The sequence below is a fragment of the Misgurnus anguillicaudatus genome, chromosome 2 (assembly GCF_027580225.2).
Source record: "Misgurnus anguillicaudatus chromosome 2, ASM2758022v2, whole genome shotgun sequence".
Classification (NCBI taxonomy): Eukaryota; Metazoa; Chordata; class Actinopteri; order Cypriniformes; family Cobitidae; genus Misgurnus; species Misgurnus anguillicaudatus.
Genome location: NC_073338.2, coordinates 21,234,829 through 21,257,613, shown reverse-complemented (window position 1 = coordinate 21,257,613; position 22,785 = coordinate 21,234,829). Strand labels below are relative to the sequence as shown.

General features: G+C 38.8%; 2 protein-coding genes across 3 annotated transcripts; one reads left to right on the top strand and one right to left on the bottom strand.

Moving 5' to 3' along the window:
- Nucleotides 1-4,623: 4,623 nt before the first annotated feature.
- Nucleotides 4,624-13,869, bottom strand: prpf4ba (pre-mRNA processing factor 4Ba). Its single transcript, XM_073874365.1, has 14 exons — nt 12,680-13,869; nt 10,778-10,918; nt 10,471-10,623; nt 10,317-10,398; nt 10,022-10,229; nt 9,634-9,707; nt 9,204-9,294; nt 8,978-9,125; nt 8,334-8,471; nt 7,165-7,318; nt 6,949-7,063; nt 6,340-6,491; nt 6,180-6,266; nt 4,624-6,057 (listed from the first exon to the last, which is right to left on the bottom strand). The coding sequence occupies exons 1-14, from the start codon at nt 13,840-13,842 to the stop codon at nt 5,851-5,853; spliced, it is 2,913 nt and encodes a 970-aa protein (XP_073730466.1). The 5' UTR covers nt 13,843-13,869; the 3' UTR covers nt 4,624-5,850.
- Nucleotides 13,870-14,447: 578 nt separating this feature from the next.
- Nucleotides 14,448-20,537, top strand: LOC129442043 (uncharacterized). 2 transcript variants are annotated; one of them, XM_073874368.1, is made up of 8 exons: nt 14,448-14,581; nt 15,100-15,610; nt 15,693-16,407; nt 16,497-16,584; nt 16,695-16,923; nt 19,540-19,672; nt 20,061-20,184; nt 20,273-20,537. In XM_073874368.1, exons 2-8 carry the CDS (start codon nt 15,101-15,103, stop codon nt 20,490-20,492), a joined length of 2,019 nt encoding a protein of 672 aa, XP_073730469.1. In that variant the 5' UTR covers nt 14,448-14,581; nt 15,100; the 3' UTR covers nt 20,493-20,537. The 2 variants fall into 2 exon arrangements, with proteins under 2 accessions (XP_073730469.1, XP_073730470.1); XM_073874369.1 differs by lacking the exon at nt 14,448-14,581 and adding an exon at nt 14,628-14,787.
- Nucleotides 20,538-22,785: the final 2,248 nt, after the last annotated feature.

Below are 22,785 nucleotides of genomic sequence, written 5' to 3'. Positions count from 1 at the left end.
CACGGGTGTTGTGAATTTTTTTAGTCAAAAGTGGATGAGGAGATGAATACTTGGAAGGCACTTCAATAATATAATAGGACAGCCGGCAGTCACGATATCTCTCACACTTGGTGTCATGTGTGCTCAAGGCAGTCAGGGGAAATGTTAAGACTTACCCTGCAATAGAATTAACAAAGGATTAGTTTTACTTAAAAAACTGTAGGAAAGATGTAATTTTAAAATGGTGTAGATTTCTTGTAAACAAAGAAAAAGTATTACCTTTTCATTGATATTTTGGGCACGTGTTAGGCCAAATTACATTAGCTTGAAACATTTATTTTCCTACCTCACATTAATTGCTTAGAATTTCAGGTTGAACATTTTGGAAATGTTAATCAGGTTAAGCTGAGGTTATGCTAATGCTACATATTGTAACTTCTATTTGTATATGCTTAAAGGAATAGTTCACCCCAAAATGAAAAATTTACCCATATTTTACTCACCCTCAAGCCATCCTAGGATACAGTATAACTTTCTTCTTTCAGCCAAACACTGTCGAAGTTTTCTATTAAAAATATCTTGGCTCTTTTTAGATTATAATGGTTTTGGATAGTGCCCCATTTTTCAAGCTCCAGAAAGTGCATCCATTCATCAAAAACTAATCCGTACAGTTATTCAGTGTCTTCTGAGCCAAAGCGATGGGGTTTTAAGGAAACATTTGAAGAACTCAGATGGAAAACCCTTTAACTCTTTCCCTGCCAATTTTTTTTTTAAAGTTGCCAGCCAGCGCCACCATTTTTCATGATTTTCACAAAAGTTTAATGCCTTCCAGAAAATGTTCTTCTTTAAATATTTAAACAAACAATATATCAAATGAAAGAACAGACCCTGTGCTTTCAAAAAAACCCAGTTTCATCCTATAGTTTTTTTATCACCTCTCAAATATAGGTAGGTTTCTTCAAAAACACCAAATTTTGTGAAGGATTTTTGATAGAGATCAGATTCAGAGCGATCTTTAAAACATACACAGAGTTCTTTCTCTTTCACGTGAGGCGTTACTTCCGGGTTGTACAAGTTGCGGAAGTGTGGATAATAGTGGTACTGCGGAAATTTTCTCTTAATTGACGAGTTATCTAGTCAATGGCGGGGAAAGAGTTAAGTGCTCCTGACATAAATTCTTGTAAATGAGCTTTTTTATCAGACTCTCTGGATTCTGCCAAAAACCTGCATTTCTGAATGGCCTGAGGGTGGGATTAAGTGGTTTTGAAGGTAAAGTATTTAATGGCCGTATAATACGTTAACTTCATTATCGAATTTTTGATGGAGGTGGCGTTAGCGGCTTGCATCTGAGCTCCACATTTATATTTCAAACTTTACAAAATACACTTGTACGTGTGGTCACAAGAGAGTTTAGGTTTGGCTGGAGAATGATTACTGACCCAACATTACAAAATCCCATCCCTTTACTTCAGAAGACATTTAATAACTGTATGGAAGCACTTTTTGGAATTTGAAAAAAATGGGGCACTATCCAATGCCATTATAAAGCTGAAAGGCAGGATATTATTTAGTAACTCTTAATATTTCTGCTTGACTGAAAGTATTATAGACAGTTTCAGCAGCAGCAGCAACAACAACATAAACAAAAGGCTTTTCTGATAACAAGCAAATTATCTAAATTCTAATTATTGCTAAAGCATATCAAATTAAACTGAATATTGAATTAAATACCACACTGAGCTATCGTTACTGGGTACAATTAATGTATACAATGTCAGCTTAGAGATCCTTGAATTTTTGCCTAGCTGCCGAACTTCGCCATCTCCCATTGTCTTTAGGAAACCTAAACATTTTTATTTTTCGACAAGGTATTTGATCCAGGTCAGTTAAAGGAACAGTATGTAAGAAATGTATATCAATGAATCATAAAATGGCCCTGATATGTCACTAGACATTAAGAAATCATTTTCATTTCAAATACTTATATCACTGACAACAGTGGTCCGGACAGGAAATTGTCATTTAAAAAGTGCAGTTGCAGCCCTCAACTGATGTTTATGTTGTCATGTTGTGTATTGACCACCAGTTGTGAGATTGCAGTACCAGTTTTGGCCACAATCCTACATACTGTTCCTTTAAGCCACTAACCAAACACATACTGGAAGTTCACTTCAACACACATGCATCTAATGAAACCGTCTGAGGGTGAGGAAAATATGGGGATTTTGAGGTGAACTATTCCTTTTACATTTAACATTAAATTGGAAACATATCAGAACCATTCACTCAAATCAAACTTTATAAAGACTATAGAGTGCCATAGGGATGACATATTTTTGTTGGCTAACCCGGAAGCCGGCGGGACACTGGTTCCCCATAAAACGCCCATTCATTTTTCCCATTGACCTTTGGACTATCGTAAAACATAAACTCTGTGTTAACATGTGTTTTTACATGTTTTGTCCAACAAGTAGGGCTGGCGTATATATACATCGGGGGACTCTCACGCGTGCCCCACCAGCAAAGCCGGCTCCCTGACCAGAAGTAAACCGCCATCACCTGCTTTCAGATGGAGCAGCACCCAATACACAGAGCTGGGCCATATCGCATTAATTAGAGTGACAACTGCATTAAAATGCGGGAGTGAATCCTCTAAAAGACTCACTCCCGAAAATGTGATGATTGACACAGAGATAACCAAAGCAACGTTCTGCCGTCTCGCATGCTTATCACTCACAGCTTTGACCAAAATAATAACAGCATTATGTTTTGCAATAAACCTCCGTCTTGGCGTTGTGTATTTTACGCTTTTGTGAGGCTGCTTCACAGCGCGGCCTTGCAGTGTTGCCAGGTCCTCGTCTTTTTTGTACGTAAATACGGTTTTGGCGATTAACCATTTATGACTTTGGCTCATGAAGCGATCAAGTTTTTGGTGTTAATAAAGTGTGAGGGTGCCGGTCAAAACATTTTGATCTTTGAGGTAAAGCATTTAGATTTATTTCGGTTTATTACTGGATTTTTCTTGTCCACTGTTTTTTAGTGCAAGATCTGGCAACAATAGTCAGCAAACGCTTCTGAATCGCGCATACAGAAGACTTTTTTATAAATTCGGTTGTCACCACCTGCATTTTGCGGGAGTTAATTCGGTTGTAGAATGCGGTTGTAGAATGACTCCCGTAAATCAGTGGTTCTCAAACTTTTTCCGCGTGCGGCCCCCCTTGTGTACGGTGCATTCCTTTGGGCCCCCCCCAAAGAAATTTATGACAAAAAACTGTTCTAAAATTTTACATTTTAATTAAACAAAACATATTAAGTTATACAAAGTACTGCTGTTGGTTAGTAGCCTTATTTATTTTTAGGTTTAATTACACAGAATTCCTGAAAAATGAATGTATTTTATAAAATGTCATAAAACTGGGGCCCCCCTGGCACCATCTCGCGGCCCCCCTGGGGGCCCCGGACCCCACTTTGAGAACCACTGCCGTAAATTACTGAACTGTGTGTGTACAGAACAGGATTAAGCATTAAAAGGTGAAGTGACAACCGAATTAATATGCAGTGTGTACGGGACCTCTGTGTAGTAAATGCCGCTCCATCTGAAAGCAGCTGATGGCCATTTAATACTAATCAAGGAACCGACTTTACTGATGAAACACGCATGAGAATCCCCCGATATATATCACCCAGCCCTACCAACAAGTTAGTCTTTACAGATGAACACAACTTTTATGAACTTTAAAGTCAAAATTAGACTTTTTATATTCCTAGTAAACTCATTTACACGTCAAAACTCATTAAATTTGTATTCATCAAGATTACCTTGTTGGACAAAATGTGGCTTTTACTTTTGTTAAACAGAGCTTAGTTTTCGCGATAATCCAAAAGTCAATGGGAAAAACGAATGGGCTTTTTTGCGATGTAACTTAAACAGTTTCCCGCCAACTTCCGTGTTAGCCCACAAAAATACGTCATCCATCCCTGCGGCACTCGATAAGGGAAACAAATTAAAAATAAAAACTTCCAAGTTTAAAGCGCTCTCTAAAACAGAAACCTTTTTCTGGAAGGGATTTCCTTAAAGAATCTTCTCTAATGGACAGCACCTAAAATACAGAGAATAAATACACCAGTATCTTGGTACAGCACTTTCTTCAAACATTCTGGGGAAATTTTTGTGTTGAAAACACAGCTTTCCCGCAATAAACCTATGTGGGTCATTCCAAAGGACAAAATCAACGATGTGTGGTTTTTATGAAGATGTACAGAGAGTTTGTGTGTGAAATCTGACCAGACAAACTGGACTAAAACTAGCAAACCAAATCATAAAAACTATATCAAACATAACTACTTAGCTATCTGGCTGTTATCTTTTAAATCAGAGCATCAGCTTTGTGTTAGAGCTAAACATGCCTTTAGGAGTGACCTGGATAAAGAGCCTTGAAGATGTCTTGTTCCTTTGAAAGCGGAGGCAGGCAGGAGGCTGTGTCTCCATTGGCCAGAGATTATACTCGAACACAAAGAACAATGGGAAAAACAGCACAAACAGCAGTTAGTGTTGATAAAGTCACCCGTCATAAGACGCAGTATCATTACGAATAACTTGCATATAATGTATAAAAAACACACAACTTGTGAAAAGGTCTAAAATCAGATTTTCTGGATATCTCCTTGTTTTCCACCACAGAACATCTTTATTGTATATTTTATTGTATAGGACGGACATTGCAAAACAGGCAATTCTTCCAGCATAAGCTCTGTCGTGTATGTTTTTGAAATATGAAACAAAATTATGAAGTAAAGAAGCAAATTACCGCTTAAAACAAGCAGATTCATAGATCGGAGCAGGACAACCCCTGTATCAAAAGACAACATGATCACAAACATAAGAACAATTACAAAAAACATCCAAGTTACCTATTTTGTAAAGCGTAACACCGCAGGGTTTGTACAGTAGTGCATTGGAAAGCCATACATATTACATATTCTCATGCATGTTCACTCAATAGGCATTACAAAAAACCCCAACTATGACGCCTACGTTTGAAAACACAATGTTAAAAAAAAAAAGGAGTAGTATGTCTAGCAGATGCAGTACACTGAAGGTGCTTGACCAATATTTGGATTTTCCTTCACCCTTACCCTTAATGTCAACCATAACCGGTTTGCCCAAGGGAGTCTGATTTGTCTCTGCACACAGGGTGACAAAGAGTTTCAATGCATGTCAATTTATCCAATGACCTTTATGTAAATTTAAGCCGATTGGTTCGGAGGGGTAAGCTTACCTTCAGTGTACTCATAAAGATGCACAACCTGCCTTTACAGAGGAGCTTTTCCCTGCAGACCAGGTCAAGCAGGACCCAAGACCTCAGGTTCAGCAGAAACACACCTGTGGCAAGGGTATGACGTGGACCTGCGCGCCAGGTTACCTTCTCACACCTGAGGGAGGGTGGATATAGACAGCATTTATGCTGGCCTAATACTCTCAACTGTACAAGTCCTTGGTGACATTTGGTCGACAGTGACTAATATATGAAACCTAGCACGCTTACATTCTGAACCTTCACCGTAATATTAAAGGTAATTAACATTTTAACTGCTGTTCCCTGCAAGTGTGTATTTGCATGCAATCTGAACAATATAGAATATATTTTCTGTTTACAGCTTTTATGGTATCTCGTAGGGTATATCTATAAAATAAATTAAAACTTGAAGAGTGTCCTTTTCTGAAAAATACTACAAATTTTATCAAACGCAACTACAGCCGGTAAAACATTCAGGTGTCTTTTGTTGACCGAGTCATACAGTAACTCATGATATCTGATGATACATAACAGATATAAACCATCACGTGCTGGCAGTCCCTCTGACGTATGTTTACAATATCCTCTCTTGGATGAATGAGTGCTGTAATGCCTGGTTGATGGTGATCCGCTTGGCCGGGTCCAGCATTAGGATCTGGTCCAACAGCTCTTTGAGCTGAATGACCTTCTTTCGTTGGTCCTCTGGCAGTGCCTGGCGACCCACCATGTCCTTCAGCAGGTCCTTAGTGGGGTTAATGGTGCTCATGACTGTGACCTTTTCCTGTTGAGAAACAACGGATGTGGAAAGAAAGGAAAGGGTATTGGGAAATCCATTAGGGTAAAGGGTAACAGATTATTTAATAACCAAAAACAGTTGCAATGAATGGAAAACATAATGCTTACCCTCTCAGTGACCTTATCAACCTCTGTGTACAAAAAGTTCAAGTTTTGGTCAAAGTGCTGGTCCTTGCACATACCTTTCCTGATCATCTGTGAATACAAATTATATTTAGTATGCTGTTTTAATGTTTAAAATCGAATGCACTGAAAATCAAATTCTTACTTTATTAGGTAATTTCCCTTTTAGGTCCATGGCAAGCTTTAGCATGTGATTATTGGTCTTTCCGGGGAAAAGGATTTTTCCTGTGTATAGCTCGTAGAGAGTGCAGCCCACAGACCACATATCAATTCCATAATCGTATGACTTTCCGATGACTACATATGAAAAAAGAGAAACCATTATCAACTCTATAATACAGATCATATCCCTAATGAAAGCTAAAATCTCAACATCCCACACTACAACATTTATTGTCAATACTTGTACTGTTGGTTTAAAGGGACACTGAACATATATTCATTTTCCAGCTCCCCTAGAGTTTAACATTAGATTTTTACCATTTTAGAATCCACTCAGCTGATCTCCGGGTCCGGCGGTACCACTTTTAGCATAGCTTAGCAACATCCATTGAATCTGATTAGACCATTAGCATCATGCTCAAAAAAACCCAAAGAGTTTTGATATTTTTCATATTTAAAACTTGACTCTTCTGTAGTTACATCGTGTACTAAGACCGACGGAAAACTAAAAGTTGTGATTTTCTAGGCAGATATGGCTAGAAAATCAAAAAAAGTGGAGTGTCCCTTTAACAAGTGTAATTTAAAGACTTACTGATCTCAGGTGCCCTGTAAAAGCGGCTGACCAGATACGGTGTTATGTCATTATCAGCAACGTGTGATGCTGAGCCAAAGTCACATAGTTTCAGAATGGTCTTGGACTCGTTCACCTTAAAGGAAAAATGAAAGATTTCTTTTAGAAGATAGATAGATCCACCCACAAACTGATGCTTATAGGGAAGAGCACTTGCGTAGATCAGATGAGACTGACCAGGATGTTGTCGGGTTTGATGTCAGCATGCAGTATGTTGCATCGCTTCAGGAGTTTGAGGGCCAAGAAAAGCTGCTGGCTGTAAGAGCGCACGGCCTTGATGTGAAGTCCCACGTCCTTGCCGTACTTCCTTAACACCTCCCGCAGGTTCATGCTAAAGCCAGAAAAAAATACATTCATAATATATAACCCGAAACAGATTATACATATATGCAGGGGTGATTTGCTGGGGGCGATTATCCCCCCTCTGGTCTTTATAACCCTACCTTTGATGTATTTTTTATCTACGGCAGACGTTAGAGCAACCGACTCTCATGCCAGACCAGGGGTGCGTTTCCCGAAAGCAACTATGGTCGCGAGTTCTGTCTTTACCAATTGAGTTCAATGGTAACAACGACCATAGTTAGTTTAAAGGGACACTTTTTTTGAAAATATGCTCATTTTCCAGCTCCTCCCCGGTACCACTTTTAGCATAGCTTAGCATAATCCATTGAATCTGATTAGACCATTAGCATCGCACTTAAAATAACCAAAGAGTTTACATTGTTTACTAAGACCGACAGAAAATTAAAAGTTGTGATATGGCTAGAAACTATACTCTCATTCTGGCATAATAATCAAGGACTTTGCTGCCGTAACATGGCTGCAGGAGGCGCAATGATATTACGCAGCACCTGAAAATAGTCCCCTTAGTAAGTTTCAGTAGCAGGGGACATTAATATCAAATTCTTTTAATTTTCCATCGGTCTTAGTACACAATGTAACTACAGAAGAGTCAAGTTTTAAATAGGAAAAATATCATAACTCTTTGGTTGCGTGATGCTAATGGTCTAATCAGATTCAATGGATCGTGCTAAGCTACGCCAAAAGTTTTTTTTTTTCAAAAAAAAAGATGCTTTTGGGAAATGCACCCCAGAGGGGTTTGAATCTTGCTTAGGGTAGGTGTGAGTAGGACTGGTTAAATTTTTATAAATATTTTATTTCAACAGTTACAAGAAATATCTTAATACCCTAAATAATCAATAAAAAAAGCCTGTGGTTCAAAATTTTTCTTCATAAATATTTCAAAATACTTGAAAAAAATCAGATTTTTCCACAAAATCACACCATGCATATATGTCATGAGATTAATATATAGTATGCATCAAAATTTGTTGACTGCAATATACCTGAGAGGTTCGAACACCAGACACAGATGTTGCTTGTGGTAAAAGTGTCTATAGAGCCTCAAACAATGAAACTTATCATCTGCATCTGCATCATTCAGTTTCCTGAGAAACTCCAGCTCTTTAAGGCCCGTTTTTTGCCTGCAAGACAAAACATTTTCATATCCACATGTTATTATGAAAAGAAAAACAAGAAATGCTCGGTTGCACACACAACCAAAACCGTATAGTTTGGTTTTGATAAAGGCTAATTCACACCGATCTAACGAACACCAACAAACGCCAACTAAAGTCACGGTCACACTAAACTTTGAGAATGGAAATATTTGTCTGCGGGGACTGGGCGGGGAGCAGTTTGTCAATATGATCTTTGGCTTCGTCCATTCACATGATACGAATTTGCAGGTCAGAGTTCACCAGACATGAACTTTGCTACACAGCGACCTGTTAATTATCGTCACACGAGCTTGTGTTTCCGGTCTGGCGCACGAGTATGAATGGAAGTCAATGAAACGAAAAGTCTAGTGTGACCGCCCCTTAACTCGAATGTCAGTGTTTGGTGGCGTTTGTCGTATCAGTGTAAATGAACCCCAAGTAATCAACACATGGCTCTAACTGGCGGTGTTTAGGATTTTGAAGTGGCTTACATCATCTCATTGTTTCGTATTATTTTTACTGCCACTTCCTGATTGGCTCGGGCCAAGTCTCTGGCTCGGATCACGTTGCTGAAGACACCTTGTCCTGTGTAGCCGTATACTCCGTACCGCTTGTCCAACACCTCGCCAATGTTCACACCTGAACAAATGATAAGAATCTGAAGAGACCTCCTTTTAAAGTAGTCCAAATGCAGATATAAATGCAGTATCATCTTACGGTAATAGCCCTCTGCATCCGTCCAGTTATCTTTGAGACTTGGGTTCTCCTTAAAGTCCTTGCCAACGCCTGCTGACCGTAACCTGGCACTCTGCAGGGTGATTACAACACAAACCATGCACATTTTTGCAATGTTATCACAACAAAATTCAGACAGTTGAATAAAAATGTGCTGATGAATAAACTCAGTGACTGAAACCATAAACGCTTCTTTAAAGTCTGAAGGGCCTCAAGATCCAGTAAGCACCACAGACAGAGTCAGATTACCCACTCGGTTAAAGCTTTGAGTTTCCAATAAAGAAACAACAGCTTGCATAGGACTATGCAACTCTACCTGTTCAGATCCTCTTACATGGTCAAATTCAAATTCTTGTGCTTGTAAAGCCATTCGCGTATGCAACGGACAGCAAGAACTTTCCAAGCTACTCACGTCAAAGTGCGCAGTGAACATGTCATCCGACTCCGTGAACATATCAGGGGCTTGTGGCTTTTTCAGATTAGCACCTGAAGAAGAAACAATGAAAAATGTAGACTGATAACATATCAGACCCCTTTTGCATTACCTCACACGTGTGTCATGTTTCACAAAGATGCCCAGGTTGTGCCTGACAGGCAGATTCTCCTTACACGCGATAAGGTCAGGATTAGGGGCGGGTCAGGTCCTTGTCAGCCTGCCAGGCACAAAGCAGACACCTAACTGCAACAAGAATCCACCTAAACAACTGGTTTGGTCCTGAATTTTATACTGACACCTATCTGCATGGAGTGTTATAGAGATATTATTTACAATTTACAATGTTATTTCGCAGATAACATACCATCCTTTTCTTGAGAGAGAAGGTTATGCTTGGCCTTCATATTGTCCTCAAACGTGTCCAGGTTCTCTTGCTCGTAGGCTTTAACATCAGCAGCCACGCGCTCGAGGATGTCATCCGGGGAAGGAGATCGGCTCTGTCTGCTACTCTGAGGACTGCCATGCTCTGAGAGCCCTGACATGTTACTGTCTTCATTCACCGACTTGTATTTCTATACAGCACAAACACGGGGACATATTACATACAGTTTTTTTAAAGCAAAACGGACCCAAAACAGTGATAAAAAATATATTCTGACCTGCACAATAGCCAATCGCTGAAGTCTCCTTTGCTCTATCAAAGCCTCCTCATCCTCTTCATCAATATCATAGTCTTCCAGTCTGAAAACAGATCGTTATTTGATTCCAATAGGCTAAACAACATCAACACGAAACATTATCCTAAATACTCACACTTCATCATCCGAGTCTTCCTGCTCGGCCTTCATGCCTTCAGACAGACTTCCCTTAAACATGTCTTCTCTTTCCTTGTTTCGTCTCCTCCGCCGTTCTTGTGATCCAGAACGTAACTGCTGTCTGTGATCCGCCCTGTCCCACTCCCTGGATCTGTGCGAGAGTAAATGTAATTTAAATGCCGTTGCAATGCCCTCAATTGCAAATCATTCTTTTGAGGTTTAGGGAGAAAACTATATGTATATGTACATCTATATGTATCTAAGTTAAGCACATGTATTGTTTTTTTCTGCAACAAAAGCATCACCTGTGTCTGATAGGAGACCTGCTGGTGCGTCTCCTGGGAGAACGGGACCTACGTCTGAGAGGCGAATGGTTTAATCTCCGCCTGGAGCTCAGAGATGGGCTTTCCTCTCTTCGGCCTCCTGCCTCATCACGAGACCGCATTCTGTTAAAGTGGGGAAAAGAAAGAGTGGCTTTAGGAAACCTTAACCAGAACAATTGCTTAGTGCTTTTATTATCAATTATTAAAAAATACTTTCTCTTCATCAGAGGTGGGTTAACTTTTTTTGACTTGAGGAGGTTTTGAAATAAAGGTGAAGGACTGCATACCATGTGAATGACAAATTAAAGGGATAGAAAAAAAATGAAAATTCTGTCATTATTTTCTCATATTCATGTTGTTCTAAACCTGTATGAATCCGGTGAACACAAAAGAAGATATTTTGATGGTAAGCACACAGCTGATTGTAACCATTGACTTCCATAGTAGGAAAACAAATATTATGGAAGTATTATGATAGATAAATGATGAAGAAGATGTTTTGATAAATGGAGGTAAGCACAAAGTTGGTGTTATTACATCGTATTTGTTTTTCCTACTATGGAAGTCAATGGTTACAATCAGCTGTGTGCTTACCACCATTTATCAAAATATCCTTTGTGTTTATAAAAAAAATAAAATACTAATAATTCACAGTTTTAGAACAACATAAGGGTGGGAAAATTATCCCTTTAAGCATTTTTATTTATTCCAAATTAACACTTAATAATTACTTTGCTAAGTAATCCGAGTAATACATAATGCTCATTTCATATCTATTGTGAACCATATTTTTTTAGGGATGGGACGATTACTGGTTTTACGATTAACTACGATAAAAACAAAATGCCCTGACGATTAGTATTATCGTTTAAAATTTAATTATCATTACAACCGTGTTTGATTACCGTGATTTTGAAAATTCACGGTAAATCCTGTCCAACCAGAATCAGTTTGACGCATGCAAACACATGCAACATAGTTTTTTACACAAGGCGGCATTTAAGGGATAATGTTTTGTATTCATTCACAATAAACAATTAGACAGATCTATTTTTTTACCACAGAAATAATTTCAGGGACATGAAATATTAAATTGTGATTTTCAAAAATAAAACTTTTAAAAAATGTTTTCAGTGTGTGTATCCGTTCTTTTTGCATTTCCATCTCATTTGAACAAAACCATGATAATATTGATAACCGTGATAACTTTGGCCACTATAATCATGATATGAAATTTTCATACCGTCCCATCACTATTTACGATCATCACCCTTAGGAAAATTAATTGTGGTTTTATGTAGTAACCATGTTGTTAGCAAATAATAACCTTTTGTATTACCAAAGTTTACAGATACCATGGTTATTGTGGTGAGATAAAACACATAAAACTATGCTTAATATATTAAAATCATGGTTCTTTTTTTGTAAGGGCAAAATCTCTCAAGTGCATGGCTTCATAGTTAATTATTACATATCATCCGAAGCATGTTGAAGTCTTTTAAAGTCGCAATAGTTTTTGGCAAATCACACATTCTGCCTTGTGTCTGTTGGTGGTTAAGTGTTTTGCTGTCTTTTCTGTGTTTAACATGCGACATTTAGAGTTTACCTTTCTGTTTCAGAGGTTTACCTCAAAAGAGAAGCTGTCAATTTACCGCACAGCAGACTCATGACATCTACTGGACTTTGATTGTATTACATCAAATTAGTAATTCTGGACCAAAATCCTAACTTAAATGCAATAATATGGATTTCATTTCTAAACTGTTTCACATGTTGAACGGATTTGGCCCCGGACCATAGTTTGCCCACCTCTGCTCTATATAGCCAAGTTGCAAAGCAGAGGCAACTTTTTCTATCAAAGACCTGAAATAATAGAGCTCGAACCTGTCATTGGAAAGTCTTGGACGGTCAGCTTCTCTCCGTTTCCTTTCTGCCGATCGAGATCGACCTCTCCTGGAAGGGGATCTGTTGGGATATGAAGATCTGTCTTGTCTGGATGCTCTGTCTGTGCTTTGTTCAGGGGAACGGCGGCCCTTTGCATGCACCCCGGGGCTGTGCTGTTCTGAAACTTGCTTTCTGCTAGGCGATCGGTTTTCTTTTCCAGATGAATTTTCTTTTGAGGGTGTTTTAACCGGTTTCTTTTCTCTCTCAGTGTCAACTTCTGCCGAGTTTGTGTTTCTTTCTTTAGATCTTGATTTGCTCCTCCTCTCTGAGGATTTGGGGTTTTGGTGTTCAACATTTTGCTGTGCAGTGGATGGCGAAGGGAGTCTTTTAGCATTGGTTGTTTTTCGCTCCATCTCTGTGTCCGGCTTTGATGACCTTCTCCTTTGACCTCCATCTTTGGATCTCTCGATGCTCCGGGATCGTCTTCTCTCCCTCGATTGGCTGGGACCCCAAATATCTAACCCAGTTTGTTTTTCAGACTTTTGATCCTGGACTGCCATCTCACCAGACGTTGTTCTATCTTCTCGCCAGAAAACAACTTTAGGTTCATCTGAGAGATCTTGTCGAGATCTTACGGGATCCCTTGTTATCTGATGGTCTCCACGTTCCTTGGAAATGACATGCTCATTGAGATCCTGCTCACAGTTCTGCACAGAGTCCTTGATCTCATTATCTGAGTCCGAGTTATAACCCTGCAAAATCAATCCCATACCGGATTGCACAGCACCTTCCATCAATTCATTATCAAGTTCTGCTTGAATCATAGCCCTTTGTTTCTCTAGATCCTCTAAAGCGGCCAGATCATCGAGTCTGGATCTCTTTGGAGAGATGATTCCACTATCGTAGCTTGTGGAAAAGTCTCTATCGTTCCTGAATGAGTCTCTGTGTTTTCGCTTATGTTTGTGCTTGTGTTTGTGATCCCTGTCATCTGGTGATGGATGTTTATGTTTTCTGTGTTTACTTCGATGTTTGTGTTTTCTTCTCTTGTGTCTTTCCACTGTGGCAAAGTCCGAGTTCTCTGCTTTTCCAGCTCCATCTGGACCACGTGCATATTCATTTTCATCCACACTGTCAGAGCTCTCCACATTATACGTGGCATGCATAAAACAGCAGTATGTAATACATAACGTTATATTTACTGTTTTAAACCACCTTAACAATGATGATTTAGTTTGTTAGGTTGACTGAAGATAAACGTTACCATCACAATGTATTTAAACTTAAAGTTGGTTTGTTTATTTGAAGTATTTACAAAACGGCTTACGTTGAGTCTCCACTGGTATCGATGTAAACCGCTTATTAAACCAGTAACGTAGTCACAAAACACAATACACAAAGAAATATAGTTTTGTATTTATCAAAATACACAAATATTCGACATAAAATACGTAAAAATATCGCTTACGTGTAATCCTTTTCGATTGTTTTGGCCAATGCGTCCATGTTCGCCATTTTGATTAATCCTGTTGAGTCGGTTCGGTTGGTAGTCCTAAAGAGTTGATTTGGAGTCGGATCATTTGAATCATACAGTTCGGACTTAAGTGAATCTAATGGTCAAACATATGGTTAACTAATTAAAGTTTCCTATCTTTAAATTCGCTGTACCCCTCATAACGTGTATGCCGACGGTTAACCACAAACGCGTCACGATTTAAAATCAGCAGATATTTTACGTGAATTGAATAAAGCATGGAATCGACTCACTTCAGATCCATTTAATTCTTTGGTTGATTTTAAAGCTCCACGCATGCGCAAAATGTGTCAACACAGAAGCGCAAGGAACAAGAGGGCAAGGAACCGTCAGTATTCGGGATTAGCTGTTTCGTAAATTTCAACTATTAGGTATTTTCACAACACACTCCGTGTTAAAACATTATAAATCATGATTTGGAAATTCAGATCCGCGTTTATCTACGTCTATGCGAAGGAAATGTACATTTTACGCTAACTGTGTGGACTGTAACAATGCTGTGGTCCCTAAACCGCGCGTTGACGTCCATAGACACAGCCATAAAACGTAAAGACAACGCAAAGTGTGTGTAATTTAGGTACGCGCATAGTTTAACACACTGATGTTTTTTAACGTTGCATTATGAAAATGTCATGAGTTAATATACAAATAGTTAATTTACTATGGCTAACCATTACGAACTTTGTGTTACATGTATACTTATTGCTGTACCACAATGTCTAGAACTTTATTATTATTCCTACAGAGTGAAGTGTGCTGTTATGCTCAGTTAAACTACATTATTGTTTAATTTTAGGCCAAATGCATTAACTCTGGTATTCACTAAATATCCGATTGTATCCAGGATTGTCTAATCACTGATCTACTTCCCTTTTCTGTTATTTCCAAGAATGGGCAGGTTAAAAGATGCATATCAAGATGTCCAGCCTGTAATCCTTCGACTTGCAGAAGAGAGCGTCACCTCCAGCCTTTACTGCAGCTCAGCAGAGGGAATTGAAGCCCACGTTTCCGCTTTGGTGGAAGCTTTCTTGGTCGAAGTTTACAGATGTAGAATCTGCCAGTTTACCAGCAGCCAAAAAGCCAGGATCAGCCATCATGTTATGGAAAGACATGACCCAAGTTCTCCATGTCCCCATCTCCCATGTCTGGAAAAAGATGATGATGAGAGTTTGAATGTAGAAATGAGGGTTGACGATGAGGTCGACCACAATAACTCTCCCTATGACTTGGAGAGCGACCTTCATTCCGTCTCAAAAAACAACGAGGATCAATTGGACATGGATCGCATGTCTTTCCTTCTTCCGATGTATGGTATGTTTCAGAACATCAGCCCGCGGTCATGTGACATCAGCCTGGGATCAAACTCAGATGGTAACTTGCATGTGGCGCAGACTTGCGAGGTGAGTATAAACCTGCCAGGATTCAGTAATGTATACCCACATGCCTGTACATTCCAGTTTGATAAGATTTTGTTTTATCAAGGTAAGTACACTCTTTGAGGAGGAGAGGCATGGTGAGGACAGTGAAGAGGAACCTGTGTTTCAACTGGAGGATGCTAGCACCGGTTTGAACGGTGAAATCGACACTGATGTCCAGGATGAAGAGATGGCCCAGTCAGCACATCTGATGACTCTTGGACTATGTCGAATCTCCAGCACTAAATGTCCTCCTCAGTCTGCAACTTCAGTGAAAAGACTTTCACATACCCCAGGTGAGCAGGACGCTGGAAATAACATCATGGATGACAGACAGCCCCTGCTGTCGGCTAGTGAATTGCAAAAAATGTCTGGGGAGGATGGCGGACTGGCCTGCATCCTCTGTCAGACAGTGACATCCAGTCGTGGCATGCTGGAAGTGCATCTGAAATGCCACAGTGGAGATCAAGGCTTCAGGTGCCCACGCTGTGACTGGGAGTCAGAAGACTGGCTTGATATGGAGCAACACTGGAGGGGGCATGAAAAGAGAAAAAATTCTAAGCCACATAAATGTAGTGTTTGCCCCAAGGCATTTAGGAGACCTGATTCACGTGACGCTCATGAAAAAAGGCATAATCAAAGACATCGCTGTCGATCTGAGACGACACCTCTCGCACAGTGTTCTCTTTGCCTGGAATGGTGTCATTCAGGGAAGGAGTGGGAGATACACCAACAGTGTCACTTTCAAGGAGAATTTAAATGTTTGCACTGTGATTTTACAGGTATACATAATGACACATTAACGACCCAATGCCACCTGAAAATGCCACTTTTGTCCCTTGTTATGCAGTTTCTTTTATCTGTCTTCTAGAGAACTCATGGAAGAAGACCTTGAAGCATATTCACACTCAGCACAAGCATGGAGATACAAATCAAAAGAAGCAGATTGTTCACAGCATGTAACTATCTCATACACATTCATTAAATACAACATACCAACCCACTTTTTTAATCTCTTATTAAGGAAGCTCTGTTAAGTAAAATCTGCATCTCCCTTGTCTGTATACAGAGAACGCCCGCATCTAAGCATGCAAACATCCACCAAGTACCCAGAATGCCTCAGAAAATTGAAGCCAGAGTCATGGTGCCAAGTTAGGAAGAAGAACGTGATAAACAGGGTGGTGGGAGTGGAAATGAAAAATAAAGGAGAGAAGGACTTGAGACGCTCGATAGATAAGACGTCAGTAGGAGTCGCTGCTTCAAGGCGGAGAGAGTTTTGCTGCAACCTGTGTGACAAGTAAATAAATAATTTAATTCCCTTTTGAGCTCTAAATTCATCTGAAACTGTGATTGAAGGGGACATATCATGAAAATCTGACTTTTTTCATGTGTTATAATTGGGTCTCCAGTAGGGGTGGGCGATAAATTGCCTGCGATTTTCATGCGTATCTCATCAGTAAAGCCGGTTTTGTATGACTTCATCTCATTATAATGACTAAAGGGCCGTTCACATTATTACGATAACTATAACTATAAAAATATAGTTTTGAACATTGTTTTATATTAAAGACAAATGCAGAGTTCACACCATAACTATAACGATAAAGATACAACGAACAATATTGTTGGGATATCTTTCTGAGTGTTTTTTCCCCACCTGATGAACGCTAAACCATTGACAGCCAATCAAATCTATTTGAACTTCAAGTGCACACACACTTCAAATGACAGTCGAAAAGCTCAATGCGGAGGTCTATAACATCAATTACCTCAGGTATCCAGCGCTGATGCAGTTTCTGTACTATGTAATGCTTTTTTCCTACCACACTGACTACGCCGAAAGGTATTAACTTTTTAGATTACACAAACTAGATTCACTGTTTAGACTTTCGCGAAACACAGCGTGTTGAGGACATCTGCTGGTTACCCGCTGTGTAAATGCAACAAGAACAGGACATTTACATATTCAGTGACATGTAAACAATTGCAAAAGTTTTTATTACAAGAAATATCCAATAACAGTTCATGTCATTAAAGGCAAGTATTTGCGCGAGTGCGAATTAGCATAAAGTTGTCGTTATAATGTGGACGCTAATATAGTTATCGTTATAGTTAATGTTATTGTTATAATGTGAACGGCCCTTTAGTACCTCATAATAATGACTTAGTATCTCATATAGGCATGGGCCGATTACCGGCTTCAAGGTATACCGAGGTTTTAAACAGTCAAGGTTTCAAAACCACTGAAATATTCTGTGATACCGTCTCCAAGGTATGAGCTGTGTTTATACAAAATTCATTAAATCATTAAGTCATGTGATTGATTTGATGTTTACATTTAATATACATTACAAAAATATTATATATTTTTTGAAAGCATATTATAATTTAAAGGCTTTATTTTTACCTGGCATTTAAAAAATAACACATTTTAGTGTTGCAATGGCAAAACCGTAACACCGTGAAACCGTGGTATTTTTGCTAAAGGTTATCATACCGCCAGAATCTTATACCGGCCCATGCCTAATCTCATATGACTTAGTATCTCATAATATTGACTAAGTATCTCATAATAATGACTTAGTATCTCATAATAATGATTTAGTATCCCATAATAATGACTTAGTATTTCAAAATAATAACTTAGTATCTCATAATAACGACTTAGTATCTCATTATAATGACTAAGTATCTCATTATAATGACTTAGTATCTCATTATAATGACTTAGTATCTCATTATAAAGACTTAGTATCTCATAATAATGACTTAGTATCCCATAATAACGAACGACTTAGTTTTTCATAATAACGACTTAGTATCTCAAAATAATTACTTAGTATCTCATTATAATGACTTAGTATCTCAAAATAATGACTTAGTATCTCATTATAACGACTTTGTATCTCGTAATAATAACTTTGTATCTCATAATAATAACTTAGTATCTCATTATAATGACTTAGTATCTCATTATAAAGACTTAGTATCGCATAATAACGACTTAGTATCTCATGATAATAACTTAGTATCTCATTATAATGTCATTATTATGTCATTATTCTGGCTTAGGAAATAGGCTTCAATACCTGCATGAGTTTCGTTATTCTGTTGAACAAAAAAGATGTTTTTGATGTATGATGGTAACCACACAGTTAACTGTAATATTGAAATCACATGATACCATTAACTGTTACCATAATTTATCAATCAAAAAAAAATTTTTTGTTGTGTGAACTAACCCAGTATTTGTGCCTTAATCTTATGCTACAGAGTGTATAAATAATATACAGTAAGCATACATATATAAGTACATAATTCTTATAATTTTTATAAAATTTTCCTATTTAAAATCTTCCTATTTCCTATTTTCCCCTTGGTAACTTTCAATAGCAGAGGACTATTTTGGGGCACTGCGTAATATCATTGTGCCTGCTGCAGCCATGTCATCATGGCAGCAAAGTCCTTGATTATTTGGCCAAAATGAGAGTATAGTTCCTAGCAATATCGGCCTAGAAAATCACAACTTTTTTTCCCGTCAGTCTTAGTACTCAGTGTAACTAAAGAAGAGTCAAGTTTTAAATGGGAGAAATATTGAAACTCTTTCATTATTTTTAAGCGCGATGCTAATGGTATAATCAGATTAAATTAATTATGCTAAGCTATGCTAAAAGTTATAGCGCAAGACCCGGAGATCAGCTGAATGGATTCAAAACGGTAAGAATGAAAATGAGCATATTTTCAAAAAAAGTGCAGTGTCCCTTTAAGGTGATTTTATATCCCATCCGTGCCATAACTGAAACATTTCCTGTATATCTAGAATAATGCTGTACTGTTGGAAAGTGCCTGCTTATGACTTTTATAATATCTGATGTCCGTTAACTTCCCATTTTCTGTAATCGTCTCTATACAAGAAGTTTTCAACCAAGCTGACTATGCGTCGCCATATGGGCATTCATCAGGGGGAAAAGCCATTTAAGTGCCCACACTGCCACTACTGCACACGTCTTAAAGCTTCACTTATCCAGCACCTCCGTGTCCATACAGGTGCAGTCTCAGCACATCATAGTGCTTCTCTTTAGTTAGCCTATTTTGATGTACAGTATACTGTTTGTATTGAATAGCCTTCAAATCTATAAGCACGAAGCAGTAACAATTTATCATTGTTCTGAAACATGTTCACCACCTTTCTTTTGTATAAACATAAATGACAATCTAGACTGGGCCACTGAACGACTTTCCCATGGTACTTCAATGAGAAAAGTAGCAAATATGCGAAAGAAGAGAGATCCCCTGCAGTTGAGACAGATGTAGATTTACTTTTACATCTTGGAAACCTTTTCAAGGAGCATTGTTCTCGTTAAAGCGTTACCATGGAGTCGCACCGCTTGAGCGCAAGAATTTCATGAGATGTTTCTATCCCGCTTGCTTTTAGGTGAGAAGCCGTACAAGTGTTCCCAGTGCTCTTATGCTTCCATTGACGGAAGCTCTCTGCGGCGACACTCAAGGACGCACACACAAGAAAGGCCTTACTGCTGCCAGTACTGTCCTTACAGCAGGTACGCGCACACACCTGCCATGATGTTGATGGCCTAAAGTTGTTTTCCTGCTGCTTCTGTAACTAAGGATAATGCCTTCCATCTTTAGCATCCAGAAGAAGAGCTTAGACCTCCACTCACGGCGCCATCACACCGGAGAATCCTTTCCTTGTCACCTGTGCCAGTATTCCACAGCCGACCGCCAGCTGCTGGTACGACACATAAAGAAACATCATAGTACAGAACAGCCTGTTGTACTGGGACAGAGAAACAGCTCCTGTTCTGGATCCCAAGCTGTACCTTCCCAAAGATCACGGACATCCAAATAATATTTATGAATGATAATAACAAATTTGTTTTTATTGTTTTCTAAATTTTTTGTCTTTGAGAGTTTTCTTTTATGCACTTTAGATGTATATAATGACAAAGCAGGCTAATGTCATTAATGTGCAGGTCTAATAAAAAATGTTACCCCTGGCCTGTAGTTCTTATAGCTCAGTTGGTATAGCAATGCATTATCAATAATAATTAGATTATGAGACTTTAGGCTGGATTTCACAGACATGGTCATGTAGATTGGTTGTCTTTTATCACAATTAAGGAAACATACAGGTGACTTGAAAATAATTCATTTTATTTGACTAGTGTTAGTTTAGTTTAAAATAAGAATTTTCTCAGCACTGAGAAGGGGTTACGGTGTAATGAGTTTAACCCCTTCAGACCCTGCATCCACTGGAATGGACATCACATGTTTTGTGGTTCAAACCAATAAAAATACAGATCAAACAATCAAAAGAAGGCACACCGATTAAACACCTGAAAAATCAGATCTAAAGGGGTTAATTCAATTCAGTTTTATCTATATAGTGCTTTTCACAATTTGTAATTGTTTCAAAGCAGCTTTACATTAATAGAAGCAGGGGAAAACACAGAAAAATTAACAGACAACATAAGTAGCAAAATACAGCGGCTATGAATAGACTTTACAGGCGAGCGTATTAATAATGTAACATATAGAAGAGGGTGCTAAGTTAAGCCAATGTCAGCTGACTCCCCGGGGTTGAAAAACCCCCTAGGAGAAAAACCTCCCGACTTTTTTAGCCAGGAGGGAAAAAAGTCCTAGGAGGACAAAACCCCTTGGAAGATATATATATATGTAAACGAATAAAGAGATTAAACAGGTTCTGTCAGTGGTCGTCGGTCAGGCATTGGCTGGGCATCACGTTGAAGGACGGCCAGTAGATCAGTGGTGTGTTGACCTCCACGGCAGCCGGAACCGGGCCTGTTTGTCTCAATGTCCTTGGGTTCAAGGATGAGACAGGGAGCGAGAAACAAAAACCCAAAAACCTATTAGTGTAGGGGCCGTTCCCATGTAATGCAAGTGTCACACAGTGTTGTGGTTTAATATATGCTCGGTTCCAGGCAGGCTAGCTATTGCGGCATTAGTAAATTACCCAGTCGAGTTATGTGAATGCTCAACCCAGTATCACGAAATTGCGTGACTATTTCACGCATGGACCAGCGTGACAATGTCACGCTTTGCCGCGTTTGAGCGTGTGCATGTCACGCTTTCTGTTTGTGTCGCTGTCACGTATTGGTTACTCAACTTTTTTGTCCTAATTTCTTACCATTGTCGCTTCGGTTTAGGGTTAGATTTACATAAAATGACACCCTTACCTAAACAAACTCTAACCCCAACGTCAGGTGACAATTGGTTAAAGTTTAGAAAATATAAAAGAATAAGTATTGTATCTTTTTATTTTATAAACCAATACTTAAAGTGACAAATACTTAAAGTGACATATAACACAAGCACCAAATCTAACCCTAAACCGAAGCGACAATGGTTTGAAAATAGGACAAAAAAGTTGAGTAACCAATACGTGACAGCGACACAAACAGAAAGCGTGACATGCACACGCTCAAACGCGGCAAAGCGTGACATTGTCACGCTGGTCCATGCGTGAAATAGTCACGCCGTACAGGCTAACTATTGCGAGATAAGTATATTTACTAGACAAATTATGTGAATGCTTTGTTAAAGAATAAAGTCTTAAGTTTAGATTTAAAGTAAGATTAAAGTCACAATGAAACGGATATAGCGATTGTCTTATTTTCCCCATCAAGACATTTTTGTGAGTGAAATGGCTTCTGAAATGAGAAAGTCCATAAAGTCCCCAAAATGTCATTTTGAACGTACGGAAGACGTTTTTGCGGACATTCACAGGAAGTCAGGGGGACGTTCGCACATGTCATTTAGGGGATGTCCCGGGGACCTTTTTAGTTAGCTGGGAAGGTAGTGCGGGATTTGAATTTGTTCATCGATAAATTATTGGTCATCATGTTGCTATTTGCTAATCCTGCCCTTGAGGGTACACGAATAAAAAAAAAAGTTCACAGAAATGTAATTTGTAAAATTGAGCACAAATAAAAAAATTCGTTTTTAATTTCAATTTCATTGACTTTATGTAGGCTATTTCCCTCTCTTTTGGTGGGCTGTTAGTTACAGTTTTAAAATAGTAACCGATTAAAGGATTGACACTATGATGCATTAGGCACCTAAACTGACAAACAAATCCCACTACCAATCCAATCGAAACAGGATTTTCCCACCTGTTAACA